The following is a 20,624-nucleotide window of genomic DNA, read 5'->3' as shown; positions in this document are numbered from 1 at the left end:
GACACTACCAAGACCTTTGAACTGAGAAACCAAACCTGACCTATGTTTCGTTGAATGTAGGACTCCATCAGTTCTAAGATACACCATTAGTTTATCAAACACTAAGAAAGAAAAATGCTGCCAATTAAACTATGACATGGTTTCTTATTACTTAGAATTTTCATTTCATTTCTATTGAAAGAGCTCTTTTAAACTTACCCAGACATATATTTTATAATACACCACTCTTGGGCACTTATAAAAAGAAAAAGAAAAGTGAGATGAATTGGTTAAGGCAATGACAACGAGGTCACTTGGCTGAAAGCAACTGTAAAATGTCATTGGTTTAGAAAGTATAGCCTAGTTTCAGAAATGTACAAATACAGAAAAAAATGTACAGCATAGAATCAATAAAATACTCTATTATGTCTATCTCAGTGAGAAAAATTTAGGAAGGACAAGGTAATAGTTCACAGGATAACTGCTACATAGACACTTCATTGATTAAAAATGTATTTATACAGAGAAAAAAGTTGAGATTATTTAACTTAAGAAAAACAGAAGTAGACTAGGGATTCAATAATGTTCTTTAGGATGTCAAAAAGTCCTGTTCCAAAAAGCAGTGATTTCCAACTTTTTTTCTCTTTACTTTTTTCTAGCAGCAGGACCTCTTTTTAAAATAAGAGCCTGCAAGAAACTTGAGTATGAGAGCTAGCTGTTCTGGCTGGAGAAAGAGCATCACCCCAGAAATGCCTCTTAGGTCACACGGCTCAGGACCAGCTGAAATCCTGACCTGGGGAGTCTATGTCACCTCCACCCACCCCCCACAACAGGTACAACACAGTCACAAGGGTTTAAATCGTGGCATTGATTAATTAAACAGTTGTCAAAGATGAAGCTTTGCTAAGTACTCGTCATACAATGATTCATCAAGGATGGAGGAGTTTTAGGAACCTACGAGGAATAATTTTCCAGGTGTAGGGATTTTAGACTTTGAGATGACTGTCAAAGGATGGGATGATAACTATTTATCAGTCACAAAAGGAGCTGTAGGGGAGGGAAATAGCTCAGTGGTAGAGTGCATGCTTAGCATGCATGAGGTCCCAGGTTCAATCCCCAGTACCTCCATTAAAAAATAACCAAACAAGTAAAAATTTTTAAATTAAAAAAATAAAAACATAGGATGCAAATATTAATTACTATATATAAAACAGATAAACAAGTTTCTTCTGTATAGCACAGGGAACTACATTCAGTATTTTTTAGTAACCTACAATGAGAAAGAACATGAAAACAAACCTATGTATGTATATGTATGCCTGAAACATTATACTACACACTAGAAACTGACAAATTATAACTGACTATACTTCAATTTAAAAAAAGAAAAAAGCTGTATGGATCTTAGCAGGTCAGCAGCCCTCCTACCCCAGCAATGGGGTGGGTCACACCCACAAGTCAAGGCCCTTTCTGGCTCAGGCTCTCTGTGTCTGTAACCCACATTTCTTCTCAAATGCCAGCCGGATGTGGCCGAGTTGGGACAGCTCTGGCTCCTGCCCCATGTCCAACCATGCGGTGGAACCCAGCAGTTTACTTCACTGTTCATGGCCCTCCAACAACAAACCCAACACCACGACAAGTTAGCCAGTAACATATACCCTACTGAAGGGGGAGACGCATGTACCACATGGCCAGGCTTAAAAATCTCCGTCAATCTCCCCAGTGTCCTCCATGTTTCTTCATCTGCTTTCTGTCTCTCTCTTCTCCTGACACTGCCTCTAAAATCCCCTTTAATTATTCGAAGCAATTCAATCCTCTTAGCACAGCTGCTCTGTGTCACCTTATTGTCACTTGCTCATGATGTGGGAATATGACCCCCTCTCAATCCTGCTCCCCACCAAATTCAAATGACTTAGTAAACCCAACAGCTCTCCTCAAAGAACAAGGGTGATCTGCGGCTAAGAAAAATGATGTTTTCACCACCTAGTCCTATCAGCACACAAACAGCTTAGAGATTAATATTTTAGGATAGTAAAGAGAGTTAATTTTCCAGGTGTAGGGTTATCAGACAGTAACAGCCGTTGTTCTGCAAGGACCAAGGTAAGGCAGGCTGATCTGGCTGGGGACATGTCCCCTCCTTTGTCCCTTGTGCTGTCAGTTAGCTATGGAGGGAAGGTTGTTGGTGAAGGGGGACAACACACCAGGGTACAAGAAAACATTTCTTTGGCTAAGGGCTCTCCCTTGCTATCAACACCAAGTCAGTTTTCAGTGTAATTCTCAGACTTACATTTAGTATAAGTAGGAATTTATCAAGAGTAAGAAAAGCCAATCCTATATCCCATTTTATTCTCTCCTCATAGGAATCAGAGAGGAAAGTTGTTTTCTTTAACAGGTGGTTTTCAATCAGGCTGCATTCCATGAATAGAAAAAAATAGTGTATGGAAGCTAAGCTATTCTACATTCTGAAAAAGACAACTTCCTGCCCACAGGTATAAAGCTGTCATCTGACCCAGTGACTGCAAAGTCAGAGAGCTTCATTCTGAAAATTCACACTGAAGCACAGAGATCATCATTCTGCCCTTCTTTCACAAACCAACCTCAGATAAAATATTCTTCTATGTTCGATAACACACTTTTTAACACAACACAAATAAAATGCAAAGGATTTTTGGAAAGTGGGAAGGTCATTAAACAATGTCCCTATACAATTTCAGAGCTGGACAAGGGCTCAGACAAGACAAGGACTCAGTCAAGGAAACTGAGGCCCAAAAATGTTAAGTGACATGATGAACACACAATCCTTCCACGCAGAGTTAGGGTTAGAACCCAACCATACAATGTGGTCAAAACTTTAAAAAAATTTTAAATGCAGTTGAATATCAGACACACATTTCTTCTCTTACCAGAATTACTTCAAAAATGCGTGGGATCAGTTTGCTTTCTTCCACAAGCCTGTTAAAAAAAAATTAAAAGATAACCACACATTAGGTAACTCATATTTCAACTGCTACCCTAATATCGGGCACTGCAGCCCCACGTTTTATTGCTCAAATTCTGTGATTGAGAAATAGTATGATTAAATATTTATTTTTTAATAAACTGAACTACATCTATTAAACAAAAAAAAATGGGGCATCTTTGCAAATGACTATTAGCAGAGCCTTATAGATCTGTAGTAAGTAAAATCTCAAATAGACTGGTATTAATAAATGCAAAAATTTATGAAAATTCACAATTACGAAGACTATCAAAGTAGGCAATGCCAGCTGAAATAAGATAGCCAATCTTCCCTGCGCAGTTAAATTATAAGTGTGCCACACTGTAATCTTTCATGCATGCCTCATTAGTTATCTTCTCAGTATTAATGATTTAATGTACAATGATTTTCAATGATCTTTAACTTTGAAAAAAAAAAAAGTAGACACCAATTGCCCAATACTTTCTAGGCAGTTTCTCTCATCAAACTTAGTTATAGACTGTCATCTATTTGTAGCAGAAGAATTTTTTCATTCAATTTAAGGGAAAATAGCCTTGACCTAAAAGTGATAGTTTTTGAAAGAACAATACTTCAGTCTTTAAATATTCCTTTAGTCCAGGGGTCAGTAAACTGTTTTTTTCTGTAAAGGACCAGACAATAGGCTTTGCAGTCACATAGTCTCTATAGCTATACTAGATACTACTTACCTCTGTCACTATAATGTAAAAGCAGGCATAAATAATTTTATTTACAAAATTTACAATATAATTTTATTTACAAAAACAGGCAGTGTCCCATATTTGGCCCACAAGCTATAACCTGCTGATCCTGCTTCAGTTAAAAAATAAAATCAGATTCCTTAACTTTATCAGAATTTACTTTGTAGGATAAACTACAACACTTAAGACAAGCATGTTGCTTTTATTGTAGGTATGTGTTGTTTGTCTATTTCAGAGAAAATGCCAGGCTATAGAAAGGAAATTTATCATCTGGCCTCCCTGGAGCTTGTCTGTCTATGATAACACATTGATAAAAGAAAAGCCTATGAGACTAGCCAAAAAAAGATCACAGTGTTTTACAAATATCTGTTAAAGGAAATTGTGATACAGAGAGATTTCCGAAAGACTGAAGCACTTAGCAAGCCCTACCTCAGTATCTAGCAAAAATAAACGGGATGTTTTCTGTAGTCTCTATATATTAGAGGGACAAGACTTTGACTACAAATATTAAATTCGTTTGCATTCTCTCACTTTCCTGGGCTACTGAAGGCTAAGATATGAGGGTGGAGCTCCCTAGACCTGCCTGGACAGGATAGGAAATGCATAGACTCAAGACCAAGCACAACTTTAAGCTAGCACATACTTAATTATCTTCCTCAACTTCCAAGACGTTGACCGTATTACTTCCTAAATTGGTCTTTTTATGACATAGGTTGAAAGAGCCAAGCACACACATCTTTTGAGATGACCTAGCAACCAAAGCCAAGAAAGTCACAGGGACACGGGTACCACTACTTCCCCATGGTACCTAAACATTATAGCTCCCCCATCACAGCTTACCCCAACATTCAAACTCAGAAGCAGCCACTTACAATACCAGACTTTTCATAACAATATCTTAAAATGTATTCTATTACTAACCTATGACTACATAAATGACCTTAAATCATTCTTTATAATTGCAGCTAGTTCTTCTCTGGGTCTCTGCATGATGAGCAGGCTGGCCTGGACTACCTCTTAAGTATCTCTTTTTTTTTTTTTTTTTTCCTTCTTTTTTTCAATAAGAATCTCCTTTAACTTTAAATTCTAACACTTTGGTAATTACATTCTTTTGAACACAGTCAATAGTAACAATTTTGTTCTTTGATTTAACTAACACATAATTTAAAGCCACATTTGGTAAAGAAAAAGGGAACTCAAGGTAAAATCACCTCTGATGCAAAAAAAAAAAAAAAACCACACAATTTTTTTTTTCTGTAACATTTTCTGTGACTCGTGAACTAACCTTAAATGTAATTCCCAAAGAACTCTAAAGCACACATAGTATTATTATTGTTCCATGGCATTTTTATTTCACTTATAGGTCTGTATATGGGTAGTGACATAAAATGCTTTTTTTTTTAACTGCAAGTTGTAGATAAACCATCTGAAATCCACAGATTTTAGATTGCTTGGGAGACCACAGTCATTTATCTTCAATATGTTCTTAAATTTTGATATTTAAAAATCAATCTGCTTACTTTAAGAGTCTCCCCTCATACCACCACAGGTAGTTAGAGGCCCCCATTCTCAAACCATCACACCCTTGATGTGCGCTGAGTGATCTGGTACCCTGGAGAGCAGGTCCAGGGCTCAGGTCCCTGTAGACCAGTGAAGACCAGGCTTACCTCTAAACAAATTTTCAGGGAATTGATAAAGTAGCAAGTCTTCAATCATCATAGCAGACTTTGGAAAATCATGAGGCAAAACGCTACCTTATTTGGGGCTCTGTTGTGGTTGGCCCCCCTTATTTAAATGACCAGTATCATTTTCCTACATGAGACAGTTATTTCCTAACTGTAAAAGAATGAGATTTCTATGGTTTATGAACAGGCTGAAGGATAGAAGTAAAAAGATATATCTGAATTTTTTAAAACCAAAAACAAAGTAGAGATCTTTTTGAAATTATCCCAAATCTTCAAAGGATTGTGAAGATATTAACTGCATTACAGTATACTTTTCTTCCTTTGTGTTAGCCATGTAAGCATACTGTGTTTAAGTAATTCCATATGATTACACTGAAATATACTGCCCTTTCAAAATTCCGTTACTAGGACTACTTTACCTTTGGTTTTCTTTTTTTGGGGGGGGTGGTTCTTGTTCCTTTTAACAGTGTAATTTAATGATTAGATTGTGTGTGGTGAAAGGCTTATATAATTAAAAGAGGTGCTATTTAAATTAGAAGATTTTGAATGAATTTAGGAAAAGCTTTAGGCTACATTACTTCAAATTCTAATTCCCTCCTATTCTTAAAGTAAATGTTGCCACTGATGTTGAGAACTTTTTTTACTTTACTGATATATTATTTTATTTATTGATAAAATTTTTAATGTATCTACTGATACTTGGTAAGTCATTTAAAATATATATTTAAATTCTGATAAATAGTTGAGACTTATCTGTGGAAGCTACTACACAAATTTATAAGATTTTATCATAAAATATGCTATGAATACTATAAGAATTTAAATGTATACTCTAAATAATAGGTCAACACCTTTGATGTAAGAAAGAACAATTGCTTTTGAGGTAAAGTTATCAGTGGTGACTTAGGGAATCATGGTGACCTTGGTTTTCTCTTTTCTGACACAATTATATTTCATATATTTTGAAAACAGCACTAAATATAAAGTAAGTCTAGCAATATTTAGATATAAAAGACTAGTTATAACTTAGGAAAATCTGGAACAGGGTGATCATTCTACTTCTGTTCAGAGAGCTACAGCAATAGGTTAGGCTGAGTTTCAACCATTATTTACATTTTTGTAAACTTTCCTTTGAAATTTAAAACACAGGGAAAGATGCAGGGAGAGGATATCCGCCAGCTCTCTGCTCAGTTTCTCAAGACAAAGAAAGCGGTCCCCAACAGCGACAAAGCAGGCCTATGGAGATAGACATGAGGGTCCAGCCAGGGGGCTGCACTGTCTTGGATTTCCTTCCTGGCTTGAAGTTTTTATCTACCCATGGGGTAAAGACAACACACAAAGAAGGGCTAGAAGTCTAGAGCCACAGTCTCTGTTGACTGACCCTGTCCATCAGGGACCCTGTCTTCCCCAAAGGGCTTCCCACCCACCATCTCCGCATTTCTGGAACCCATCTTGTCACAGGAGACCACAAGTAGTACTTTTCTTAGAAACTATCTCAATTTAGGATTAGTACTACTGTACCCCAACTATGGGCTAATCTAAAGCTCAAATTTCATGTGCTAAAGCTCAGAGTTAAGCAGATTAAGAGATACATAACCAAATATAAAAACAAAAATCAACTTCTATCCAAGGTATCTACACAGGACATAGGGGTTGAGACATGGGGAAAAGCTTATGAGCCTAGACTACTGAGAAAAGGTGTCCGTGAGCCTTGAAGACAGGGGACTGGCCAGTTACACCACGTGGAGGAAACAGGTGTGCCTACACAGAGGGTGGTGAGAAGAGACGCAGTCTAACTAGTAAAGGGACAACGTGACAGACGGAGCAGAATGATGTAGCCTTGACTGTCATGCTAAGGTTGGTTTTCACCCAGAAGTACAGGAAGCCTCTGATGGATTTTAAGCAGAAGAATGACACAGGTGGATTTGCTATTCAAATTCTGATCTGACAGCAGTAGGAAAACTGAACTGGTGAAGAAGTGTCACCTAGAACGCTACTGCTCAAAACGTAGCCCACAGACCAGAGCCAGCCTGCAAACAGCCACAAATCACTGACAAGAAAATGACAAAAATGGAAAGATTAAGTTTATATCTGCCGGATCTAAAGACAAAAAAAAGTTGGCAGTTCAAAAATATGGCCCCACCCAAATATGATGACAGACCATTTGTACAGTGTCAAAGGACCTGTCCACAAGACACTTACAGTGGAGAAACCTGTCAGGGACCACCTTAACCCAATGAGCATGCTTCACGTCACCAGGAATAAGACATCATGACATCTCGTACACCCTGATATCAATGCACTAAGGAGGGCACATCCTCACTTCTCAGGTACTCTGGGCAAAAATGCATAACCTCAATGTAATCATGAGTAAATGTTAGGCAAGCTTGAGGGGCATCTTACAAAAATAATAACCTGGTCAATTCAAAAGTGTTACATCATGAAAGACAAGGGGTGAGTGAACACTGTCCCAGACTGGAGTAGACGAAAGAGACATGAAAGCTAAATGCACTGCAGAATCTGGTATTAGATCCTGGACCAGAAAAAAGACATTACTGGGTAATCTGGCACAACTAGAGTAAGATCTGCAGATCAGTGAATACTATTACATCAATGTTAATTTCCTGCTTTTGATAACTGTTCTATGGCTCCATAAGATGTCAACATTAGTGGACGCTGGGTGAAGGGCATATGAAAATTCTTTGTCCTATTTTTGCAAATTTTCTGTAAGGCCAAAATTATTTCAAAATGTAAAGTTTTTTTTTTTTTTAATGACTCCCAAATTCTTTGAGTCTCCTGTCTTTGAGAAGTGGAGTCTGCGTTCTCCCTTCTTGAATCTGGGCAGGTTTGTGCTGCTTTGACCAACAGAGTAGCATGGAAGTGACCCTATGTGATTTCTGCTTATATTCTGTGCATCTTTTTTTAAATTTAGCTTCCATAGCATTTTATAAAAATGTTTATTTGGGTTATCTGTTGCTGTATAACCAACCAACCCTAAATGCTGAATGTAGTGTCACAAAGCAGTAACTACTTTATGACATGCATGGATTCTACAAATGGTTAATCTGGAGAGGGCACAGTGGACATGGTTTGTCTTTGTCCCTGATGTTTGAGGCCTCAGCTGGGAAGACACAAAGTCTGGGGTTGACAGAACAGCTTGGAGGCTGTAACTGAAGGCTTCTTTTTCACATGTCTGGTATCTGGACTCAGATGATTCAAGGAAGGCTGTTAATGCTGTTGACTGGATCACCCAGTACACCGCCCTCTCCATGTGCCTTGGCTTCTCACAGCATGGCAGCTGGGAGCCAAGGAGGAGTATTCCTAAAGAACCAAGCACAAGCTGCATGGCCTTTTCTCCTTGTCCATGGCCCCCTCCATCTCCAAAACCAGCAATGGAGAATCTCCTCCAGGTAGCATCCTTCTCAAGCTTCAAATCTCTGTGATGTCCCTGTCTCTGATCTCTAGACCAAATTTAAATGGCCCATATGATTAGTGAGGCCCATTCGGATAATCTCTGTATTTTAAGGTCAACTAGTTTGGGACTTTAATGACATCTGTAATATCCCTTCACAGCAGCACAAAATCAGTGTTTAATTGAATAAGGTGTGTATACACCAGAGGCTGGGAGTCTTGAAGGTCATCTTAGAATTCTGCCCACTACAGACCTGAACTTGACCCCTACCCCAATTCCATCTTACCCCTGCCTTCTTTTTTTTTTTTTTAATAATTCATATTTGATTCTTTGAATAGGCTGCTTCTGGCCAACTTGTGTACAAATTCAAAATAGATGGTGGACACTTGGTAGCTTTCCAACAATGCTGGTTAGGAGTTTTAGATTTCTCATTTGTTCATGATGGAGCACTAGACTACAAAGCTTTTTTGTTTCTTATGACTTACATAATTTACCAGTCTAGTGGACGAACAACAGTCATTTTAAATGAAAGGTCTCTAACACTGAGCTGAATTTCAAATTACTGGTTCAGTGTATCAGCCTCAAAAGGAAATGGTTTCATAATGTTTAGTTATGGCATGATATTATGTCTATGTTGAAAGCAAGAATATTTGTAGTGTTTCTCATTGAGATGTTTGCCCTTGCCTGCAATGCTTGCTAATCCTCTTGCAGAGAACTTAGAAGTCTTACAGGTAAAGGTACACATATAAAGACATTTTTCACCAAAAAAAAGGGGGGGGGGGTAGGCAATATTAAGATTTTAGCAGCTATTGCATAGAAAATTTTAGATCTGGTCATTTTACAAAGATCTACAGAATCCTTCTTATAAGCAGACATTATACTTCTTACCTGAGAAAATTTGAACCCCAGTGGTCACAATACATACACAATATAAAAATAACTTAATCCAAGTTATAAAGCCAACTGCTTCATTTGCTGAGAAAGTGTTAGAATTAAGTTAGCGTACAAGGCTATACCAGAATGTGTCTCTGATGTACAAAAATTGCCCACTGCCTAAAATAGCATGAAAAAGATATGAGTTTCAGTAAGAGGAACATTGGTTAGGTAAAAAGTAACTGTTTTCCAATAGAAAGGAGATTTTCGGGGAGAACAGAATATCTTTATGGTACATTAGCAACTCTGCAAAATTCTTTTCTTCCTACTACCTCAATAGATGCCCAAAACAGCCCTGTGACAATCCACATCTGTTGAATGAATCAAGGCAACAGTGTTTCTATGACAGCAAGTATAGAAGGTGAGAAGGAAAAGCTGCAGTCAAGAGGATCTCCATGCAGTGTATGGACTCACTAACAAGACATCTATGATTCCTTCTAATTCCAGGCACTGTGGTGTGCCTGGAAGTCCTATTTGGTCCACGGCTTTACACAAACTGTCCCCACACAGGTAACAATGCTCTCGTTAACCAGCCAAGGGCTTTGTGCCCCATCTCCCCACCACCTGCGTGGTGCTTTCTGTTCTGCCTGGGTCCTGAGCCTGCAACCTTTATCTTTCTGAACCCCATGGCTCTGCACTGGCTTCCTTTCTCGAACAATTCTTTCCATCTTTGGCACTCATTGCAAGTCCCAACTCTGTATTGGTCCCATACCTCCACAATATTGAAACCACAGGTAAGAAAGAAGCATGCTCATCCTTGTGCCAGAGTGGGGAGGGGAGTGAACAGAAAGAAATGCTATCAGCAAAATAAACGATTGGCAGGGACATGAGGTTCCTAAGAGGACCACTAGACCTGCAGCCAGCATTTCATTTACTTGAATACTTAAAAACAGCAATTGTATATGAGATATCTTTAAATTTCTTTTAATTTTAATGAACTGCTTATTTTCTACAGTCCCCTCCTGTTGGCAAAATGCAAGAGATCTTTGTTTTGGAATCTACTTGAAGTCAGGGTAAGATTTCTCCCTTTCTCATTTGCGCAATTTTACTGAGTGCCTATTGTTACTGAGTACAGTGCATTGAGCTAAGAGCTATATCAAGTATTTTAAGTGCTAGGACAGATGTCCATAAAGCATACAGAAGGGACAAAAGAAATAGTCTCTTCTATCCGAGGTACAGAGTAAACATGGACTGCACAATTACTACGTGGAACACATGGTTCCCAGTGCTAGCTGAGGGGCCTGTCAAAGAGAAACCACAGGATGATGATGATGATGATGGAGGAGAAGGAGGAGAGAAAGGAGGAGGGGGAGGAGGGGGAGGAGGGGGAGGAGGGGGAGGAGGGGGAGGAGGGGGAAGAAGGAAGAAGGAGAATTCCTTTTCTTTTCAGATACGAAATTGAGGCACAAGGTAATGGTCAAGTAACAAGAAGTAGGGCTGAGACAGAAACCCCAGCCACTTAGCTCAATGTCCTCACTGCAGAGTAAGTACTGCTCAAGCTGAACCTTGACAGAGGGATCGACAAGCAGTGGATGGAGGGAAGGGCTGGAAGGGAGGACAGCTAAGAATGAGTTGTGTCCTGGACAAAGGGAACAGCATGAAAAAAAGCAAAAAGGGGGTGGCACATTAAGGACAGAGAAAAGGCGAGTTTATTGCATAAATGGAAGAGGTAAAGAGAAGGTAGCAAAAGATTCGGCTGGAGGAATAGCCAGGGCAGGTCACAAAAGATCTTATTTGCCATACTGAGGAGGCTGAACTTATTTGATAAACTCTGGCCAGCAGGCCAAACCCTGCCGCCTGCCAATGTCTGTGTGGCCCACAAGCTAAGGATAGTTGTTACGTTTCAAAATGGATGGAGAAAAAAATCAAAAGCAGCACATTTCATGATATATGAAAATTGCATGAAATTCAAATTTCAGCTTCCATAAATAAAGTTTTATTGGCATGCAGCCACACTCTCATTTATTTACATACTGTCTCTGGCTGCTCTCACACAACAGTGGTGGAGTTGAGTAGCTGCAAAAGAGACCACATGGCCTGCAAATCCTAAAATATTTACTATTTGGCCTTTTATAGAAAGAGTTTGCTGAGTTAGCACATGCCCCTGCTCTAGGTGACTGGGGGCCACTAAGGGAAGGATTAGGCAAAATGATGTTATTAGCAGCTTTACATTTTCACAGTGATCATTCAGGCTACAGTGAGAGGGTTGACTGAACACAAAAAGGACTGGGGAGAAGAAGGGCAGTCAGCTGCCAGTGACCACTCTCAAGGTAAGAGGTGACAAGAACCAAAGCAGGAGTAAAGGGGAAAAGACAAAGATGAGAGAGGTTGTATCAACAGGATTTGAAAATCTATTGGATGAAGGAGAGAGAGAGGAGGAAAGAAAGAAAGAATACTGTTGAAAATGTAGTAGCAAAGGCCCTGCACTGGACTTCAGAGATCCTGACAAGAAAATTAAAGTCTGAGTTTTATTTGGCAAAGCATGGTCAAGAAAATGTCACAATCCATCATTGTAGTTGATTCATGTATAGTAAACAGTGTAAATATTATATATATTCATTATGTAAATAATTGAGCAAAAAATTAAAATTGCAACTGTGAAGAAAAAAAAAATAATGACTCCATGTACTCAATTTGCCCTCCCTGGAGGCCACCACCATGACATCCACCAGAACAACACACATCACAGCCAGCAATCTCATTTATTGGCGCTCCCGAGCGATAATGCACTGTGCTGAGGGCTGCACCTCTTACTTAACCCTGACCTTGAGGTCCGAAGGAGCAACCTTATTCTACAAAGAAGGAAACTCACAATGAACCTTACCCAAAGTACACACTAATTTCAGAACTCATGATTTTAACTGCTCTAGGATACTACAGTAAGATAACATATCGGGAAAAGGCAAGTTTGGACCAGAAGACATGTCCCGTTTGGAAAGAGGCGAAAGAAGTGAGCTGAGGACAGAAACCTATGGAACACTGACAATTTAAAGAGTGCAGGAAAAAGAAAATCTGGATGTCTCAATGTTCCCATGATGCAGGAAGCAAGGCGGTCAATGGGAGTGGAATGGAAAAGAGTCAAAAACAACAGTGCAACACTCAGTTCAACCTCCTTGATGTTCAGATCTTAGGTTGAGTCCTAGTTCTTGTAAGTTGTACTTTCATTACACTGAGTAATTTTAGTATCCCCAAGCTCATGTCAGGAGGTATTTCTAAGATCAATCCATGATCTGATGGTAACAGACAAAAATAGAGAGCGATGATCAACTTGAAACCACTGAAGCAAAGGCCAACTTGCTGACCATGTAAGATGGGTTACAGACTGTCATTCATGTTATATCTTTTGATAAGAACCACCAGCCTGTCTGTGTGTGGGCATGTCCTTAACAAATGTATGGGTTTGTCTTGATTATAGAAAATTACTAAAAAGCCACACTAATTGTATATAACTATTTATATCAAATTTCTATAAAATATATAAATACAAAGGCACAAAATGTAATTTATGTTTGGGAAAATAGCAAAGCATTATAAATAAAATATTACAATCCCAGCACTCGAAGAAAATCAACAAATTTTGATGTATTAGTCCTTGTTTTTCTATTCATCTAGGGCATAGGATTAACCCCATCTTTAAAATAACAGCTACCGTTTCCTGTGTACTCTGTGTTGCCTGGACAGCCAGGACTCATTTAATGACTAATAATCACAGTTGAGTCCATTTTATGGAGTAAAACATTGACGCTTAAGACTAGTGAACCCATTTGCTCATAGTCATTCACAAAGCCAACAATGCATCTGGCATTAGAAGTGGAATCTGCCTATTTTAACAGACTGTTAGGTATATTATATCACAATATGAGGTGGAAGAATTCAAATCATACTACATATATTGGGATTTTTTTAACATATTAAAAACATTCCCCATGTCATTACACATTCAATTAAAATGTGAGTTCTTATCCCCACATACTTTTCTAACCTACACTGTATTTAACTTGTCCTCTGTTGATGGCCCTCTGTTTTCTACTTTTTACGAGTATTCATTAGAACAAAACCAAATGTAGTGGGGTTAAGGGATTGCATCAAATAAGTTCAAATTCTCATTCCATCTTCCAAGCCCTGGGCTTCTAGGGAAGTGAATAAACTCCAAGTGTCACTTTCTTCACATGTGATGCTCCTGCCTATTTCACTGCCTGATGGTGAGGGACAAATAAGCTTGAGCCTGGGAAGCATCCTACACTGTATGGTACACAGAAAGCAGTCCATGAAGACAGACACTAGCTGTCTTTACCATTATTGTTGCTGTTGTTTTAAATAACATTTCAGTGGACATTCTTGTATATAAATAATTGTGTATATCTTTTACTATTTTCTTAGAATAAATTCCTTGAAGTGTAATCAAAGGGTACATTTAAGGTTTAATACATCCTAGCAGTCTGCCTGTCACAAAAGATGTACTAATACATGGAAATGCGTGTTTCACTAGGCTCTCAAGTTATTTAAAAAAAAAAAACTCAACCAATTTGATGTTGTTATTATCTTAGCAGAATTTTCTTTGATTCCTAAAATGAGGGAGACTCTATTTCATGTTTATTGTTAGGAACAGGCTTTTGAAGGTCTCTGTCGATTTTCCCTTTGGGCTTACTATTTTTTTAGAATTTCAGGATACCTAATGAAGCCTGTCCCTAAAAGCTGACCAATGTTTACTTTATCAACAGTTGGTTTCAGCAGGATTTACGACTCCAAGCAGAGAAAAGAGACACTGTACATCCAAAACGGTGCACTCCGAGGGTATACAAGATATCTCTGAGGCATTTACCTCCTTGAAGAACCACAGTTAGTCTCTTCCACTGCCTGGGTTTTTTTCCTATTATATGCGCTATGGCAAAGAATGCTAAGTGATAACACATGTTCAAGATGGTGATAAAAACGTGCCAAGGAAGCCGCAGAACATTATTCAAAACTCAGACCACTGTTTAGTCTGGCAGTTCTCATGGTCTTTAATTACATGACAAAAGCCCTGTCTGTACAGCCAACACTGTAATATATTCTGACCAGTAACTGTCATCACACAGAATCAGAAGACTTGACATGGAAGAGGGTTTGGTGCTGAGACATGAGAACTGAACTGGGAGTCTGTGCTTTATGCTTCACGTTCCATTCCGTGCGGTTGGGTTTCACTCTGTGCTACAAAGCTGACTGACAGTGACAGGTGTATGTGATGTATTCAGACAATGCCCGGCTTCACCAAGAGTAGATTAACAACAACAAAAAGGAGTCTGCAGCATAAGCATTTACCAATTCTAAAATGGTAAATTACCGTGGTCCATCACCAAAAGAAAGTGCACACATGACAGCAGAAATATGATGCTTAAGTTTGCCAAATATCATGAAGGGACTGATTCTTTCAGACTTTAGAAGGTACATCGATTATATGAAGAGAATGTGTTTCACTGTTAATTCTACAGTTAGGATACCATGACAGTTTTGCTGGCTGTAATAATCAAGTCAATAAAGGTTTCTAAATGAACCATGATTTGTAAAGAGACTCAATAACTGTATAAACACAAAGTATAAGGGCACCACAGAAATGCTTCATTGCCAGACAATGTTATCTTTTCCCGTTTGCCACTGTTTTCAGTGCTGCACATTTAAACACCAGCAGGAATTTTAAAAAAATTTTGTTTTCCAATTATAAAACAACTAAAAGGCATTAACTGATGAGTCAAAAATCAAAGATGCCGCTAAGAAAAGTTGGAAACCCCTACCAAGCAAAAATAAATAAATATATCAGTTAAAATAAACATATCATGCATTAATATTCTGGTCCAAAGCAAATGGTTCAACTATCAACTTGACACATTCCTTAGGGAACCAATTAAATAAAGATGTTAATCTGATGTTAAATAAACAAATAATTTAAAGAATAATCCTTTTAAATCCTGAAGATAATGATGCCTCTGGTGGCTGGATAAAGAAACAGAGAACTATTTATTATGGTAAAGGATAAAATAGGCTGCTTTGAGGGTACCCCCTGTGTGTATATGAGAAACCAAGTGTTCCACCGAAGGGTACCACCGCTTGGATAGCAATGGCTTATGAAAGCTTGTGAAAGGTTGGGTTTACCAATGCCCATGGGCACTGGCACTCTCACTATGGAACTGTTCATGGGGAAGGTCTCATTGCTGCTGAAACATAGGCCTCTCGTAGCTTTCACCTCCTTGCTGAACTGTCTAGAAAAGCTCACTGTGGACTTGCACACACACAACTCTCTGCACAAACCCCAGAGAAAGGATCCTCCATGCAAAGGACTCATTTCCTAATGATGACTGGTGAACTGAGGAGCCTGCCACTGAACTAAGTCCAATGTTTAACTACTCGGGAGGCCTCGAATGCAGCCCAAGAATTCACATTACACTCTGGTAGCTAGGCTAGACCTCCTGCACTAAAAGCACTTGGATATGCAAGCACTACCTCCACGATGCTTTCATGTCATCTCCACCATGACCTTGGAGTCTGTGGAGCAGTCCCTGGCTCCATCTATGGGTCCAGGAAGCCCAAGGCTCCTGACAGTGAGGAGATGACCAGAGACCCCTGGGCTGCACACGCTGCCCACCACTCAGGGGCTCTGTCAGGCTGCACCAAGAAAGACACAGAGAATCACAGGCCCAAAGTGTTTCTCAAAAGCCTAAGTCTGAACAAAAAACGAGCAGGTGAAAAAATATGGCCAACGGTGTAGTACACCTGATATTTAAAAAACATTCTATCGGTAGATATGTTTCTAGACAGAAAAAATCTATTCTAGATAGAAGACCAGGCTAAAAACCACCTCTAAGAAGGGTTTCCCAGAGGACTGAGTTCTGCCCTATCTGACACAGCTAAAAATAAATAGTAATTCTGAACATGCTTAAGCGCTTTATTAGGGAAATATAACACATTTTCCACAGGGAAAATAATTATGTCTTAATAAAAATTTTAAAGGCAAGTATAAAAAGAGGGACTCATAAAAATGACCACAATCACAGTAATACTTTTTACCATTTTACTGTCAACGTTAAAGCAGGCAACAAAGGATAGTTAACATATGATATACTGGTTTTACAAATATTCTAAAAACAGAAAAACATAATATAGTTTCCAATTATCCAAGTAAGAATTCAATATCATGACCTCTCAATTCATTGACCTCATCACTTCCAAATTCTTTTCTAATCCCCCACCCTGCTGAAGCACCCAGTTTCTAGACAGTTTTATGACTACTACTTGCACCATTTCAGACATCTCACTTCCAAGCATCCCAAAGGCACAGCACCACTTCCTGATCTCCCAGTCCTATTACCTCCGTGCATGTGCACTAGATTCTAACACTTCTCCCTTAGGGAGCACTGCAGAGACTACCCCCTAGAAGGCAAGGCTATCAGTCTTGGAGGCTACTCCTCATCACTGACTTCATCAGTTTCACCCTTCCTATGAGATCAAGGGTTGAGAAACTCTTCCAGTAAAGGGCCAGAAGTAAATACTTTCGGCTTTGCAGGCCATGTGGTCTCTTTCAAAACTACTCAGCTCTACCACTGTAGCACAAAAACAGCCACAGACAATAAATAAATGAATCAGGGAGGCTATGTTTGGATAATATTTTATTTACAAGAGCAGGTCAACTGGACTTGGCCCATAGGCAGCAATTTACCAACCTCTGCACTAGATCATTCTGGTCAACATAGAAACATCACTAAAATATTAAGAACAAACAAAAGAAAAACTGTGTTGACTCCATACCTCCCTCCAACTCCCCATTTTCCAGCTCTCCTTTGCAGGAAAACTCTGCTGAAGAGTTACTGACGTTGCCTGCCTCCACCTCATTACTCCCTTCTCAATGAACTCCACCAGGCGTTTGCCCCTGCCTGCCACTGAAACTAATTCCTGAGAAATTAGTCCTGTTGCCAAGTCTAATGGTAGTTCTCCATCCTCTTCTTACTGAAGCTCTCAGCAGCATCAGACACTATTATTATTCCTCTCTGAAAGTCCTGAAAAACCATAGGGCTCCTTCTTTAATCATGAAGTTAGGATTAACACAGCTCAACTCCCTGACATCAATCTCATATGTCACCCTCCCAAAGAAGCTCTGACCACCCTCTCAAAATCAGCTGACCCCAGCCCATCACTCTCCATGCTCCAATCCAGCTTTACTGTTTGGTCCACTGCTTATATCACTAGCTGAAACTGGGGGAAGGGGGAGAGTGTTATGGATTTCTATATGTCTATTATCCCCATCATTCATAAACTTCATGAAAATCAGGACCCTGTGTGTTTTGTCCAGCTCAGTGAAAACAACTAGTTGCCAGGTGACTCAGTGAACAAATACGTAATATTAACTTTTCTTATAAGTAGAAAACTATCAAAGCTGATTTTGCTCTGAAGTTCCATAATTCTATGATGGAAATCAACCACAAAACTTCAGAAGACACTGTAAAGAAGAGAAAAGAAGTAAACGAGTTTTCCTGTGAGTAAGCAGGAACTCCTTCAGGAGAAAATGTTGCACAGCATTCTGTGAAAAGTCTCTGAACATCTATTTAAATACAAAAGCAAGGAACTGTGAATTATTGTTGACTGTAGCCCCCAAATACCAGAGACCGCTCTGACCAAAGGCTTCAACTAAATGCTGGCTTCCCACATGACAGGTGAGTAGTTCGAGCCTAGGCACCATGAGACCAAAGGGACATCAGCATGTAGGGCTCTTGGTCAGTCCCTGGCCGCTACCCTATGAGGAAAGCTGTCACTGGAGTCATGCAAGTCAGAGGAGGATAAATGAAATCAGTTAAGCCTCCAGCACATACAGCTGCTATGAGAATATGGATTCAAAAGGTTAAGTTGTTTCTAATGACAGAGATGAACAATCTCAATGGACCGAAATAAACCCCAGACAATAAGGACAGGCAATGAGATGTCTACCGGGTCACCAAGAAATTAGTGGAAATATCTGTGATGGTAAACAAAATAATGGAAGAAAACAGGCAGAGGTATTCCTACCAACTGTACCAGGAAACACTCACATAAAGAGGTTTTTATTTCGTGAAAAGATAAGACATCAAAACAGATTTGGATCAACTACTATTGATCCTCCTCACAAGTCACCAAGGAAAACAGAATGCCTTGAATCATACTCCTGGGGTCTTAGATTGGTGCCCTTTCATAATTCTATCAGAATCAGAATACTGGGATGGACAGTGAGAGTTAATTTAATATTTACTCCGTGAGTGCTTAGGTAAAGACTTCGTGGGCTCCTGTAGGAGAAAGGATGATCGGTTATATCGTAATTAACATAATGAGGAAGAATTTCAACCCTGTGGTTTGAGTCATGAGCAGAGCAGGTTCAAATCCTAGAACGAGGGAAGGAGAGGCTGAACCAAGGAAGAGGCTCATACTACTAACCAGAATTGTACTAGAAGTTGCCTCAATGATAAAAAATAAAATCAAGTAAAGAAGGAGGAGCACCAGAACCTAATGAGGATGGCAAAGGGAAACAGAGGAGAATCGCACATGTGCTTTGGCCAGAGCTGCACAACCCTGACGATGATCATGCTGAGGAATGGGACCATTCTTCAAAGTAAATGTGACCAAAAAAAAAAACCTTAAAACAATCAGACTTTGAAGTCCATAGAGATATTCATGTGGGTTTCTTTAAAAAAAAAAAAAAAAAGTGGCTTGGATGGGTAGTACAAAGAACAATAGACTAGGAGGTCCAGAGACAAAATGGAATCTTCTTCAAAGTGACTTGGGTCTAGGGCACACAATTCAAGCTGGGGCCTCACTTTCCTCATGTGTAAAATGAGGACATTGGCCTAGGATACTAATCATGTCTTTTCATTCTGTATTTTTCATTCTTTGATATCTCAAGACCTTGCTTACTCCGGAGAGAAGGCCCCTCCCAGGACTAGCTGGGTCCCAGAGAGAGCAAACTCCTCTCCTTTAGCTTGCCTTACCCATGCAGACCCACCAAACCCCCACCCACCTCTTTTATGGGATTCCTGAACATCAGGCCACTCTTCCCCTGGCTAATCACCCCAGGGCCAGATATCAGATCACTAGAGATAAACCCCACACCCCAGAGCCCAGAGTAATTACTCAAACTAGCCAATCCTGAGCCTGCTCACCCATTCCTTCACTTGTGAAAACAAAGGCTCCTGCCCACACGCTCCACTCACTTGTTCTGCCTCCAGACTGACTGTGGTACTTCTCCACGTGGCTGCTCATGATGGAGTGTGTCCCCTCTCGTGGGACCTGTGAGTATAACAAACTGTTTCTTCAAGGGCAGTCATCTCATCTGTCGAGCTCACTATACAAGAATAACTTTTTTCAAAACATACATTTTAGAACACTCAGATGAACTGCAAAGTCCCACACAGCTCTTATGTCCTAATATTTCCATGTTCACATGAATAACAACAAAAAAGTTCCATTCCTTCAGTTGAGGGGTCAGGAAATATTTTCTAAAAAGTGCTACAAACTATATAGTCTAGCCTTTGCCAGACACAAGGTGTCTGTGCCTTGTATTCTGTGTGTGTTTGTAAGTTGTACAACTCTTTTAAAAAGTTACGTAAAAATGTAAACACCACTCTTACTTTGCAGGTTGAAGGAAAACAGGCTGTAAGCTAGCTGGCCCTTGGCCCCAGTTTGCACATCTCTGCTTTAGACAACAAGGCAAAGCCTACAGATAAGGATGCCTTGTGAAACAAAGGCTTTATTGAATCCTTGCTCAGATTTACCACTGCTTTATAGCACACAACTGGAGAACCACTACTTTTAAAGGTGAGCAATAAACTCTAAGTGGTTTCCCTGTTAATGTCACAGCAAAAAACAGTAATCTGCAACCATCTACTTCTGAACCAGAAATAGCTGCAAAGTATTCATGTAACCAT

General features: G+C 39.4%; 1 protein-coding gene across 5 annotated transcripts in view; it reads right to left on the bottom strand.

The window, feature by feature from the left end:
• The window catches only part of ULK4 (unc-51 like kinase 4), a 437,172-nt gene that overhangs the window by 234,326 nt on the left and 182,222 nt on the right, over positions 1-20,624 (bottom strand). For 4 of the 5 annotated variants that reach the window (XM_074345160.1, XM_074345161.1, XM_074345162.1 and 1 more), the window contains exon 31: positions 2,883-2,931. The exons of the other annotated variant lie outside the window; for it this stretch is intronic. In XM_074345160.1, coding sequence (XP_074201261.1) covers positions 2,883-2,931 — 49 coding nt within the window. The remainder of the gene's footprint in view (positions 1-2,882; positions 2,932-20,624) is intronic. 5 annotated transcript variants of the gene reach the window in all.

Source organism: Camelus bactrianus, chromosome 17 (genome assembly GCF_048773025.1).
Source record: "Camelus bactrianus isolate YW-2024 breed Bactrian camel chromosome 17, ASM4877302v1, whole genome shotgun sequence".
NCBI lineage: Eukaryota > Metazoa > Chordata > Mammalia > Artiodactyla > Camelidae > Camelus > Camelus bactrianus.
Note: the sequence above shows the minus strand (reverse complement) of the source record. Positions and strands in the feature narration are given on the sequence as shown.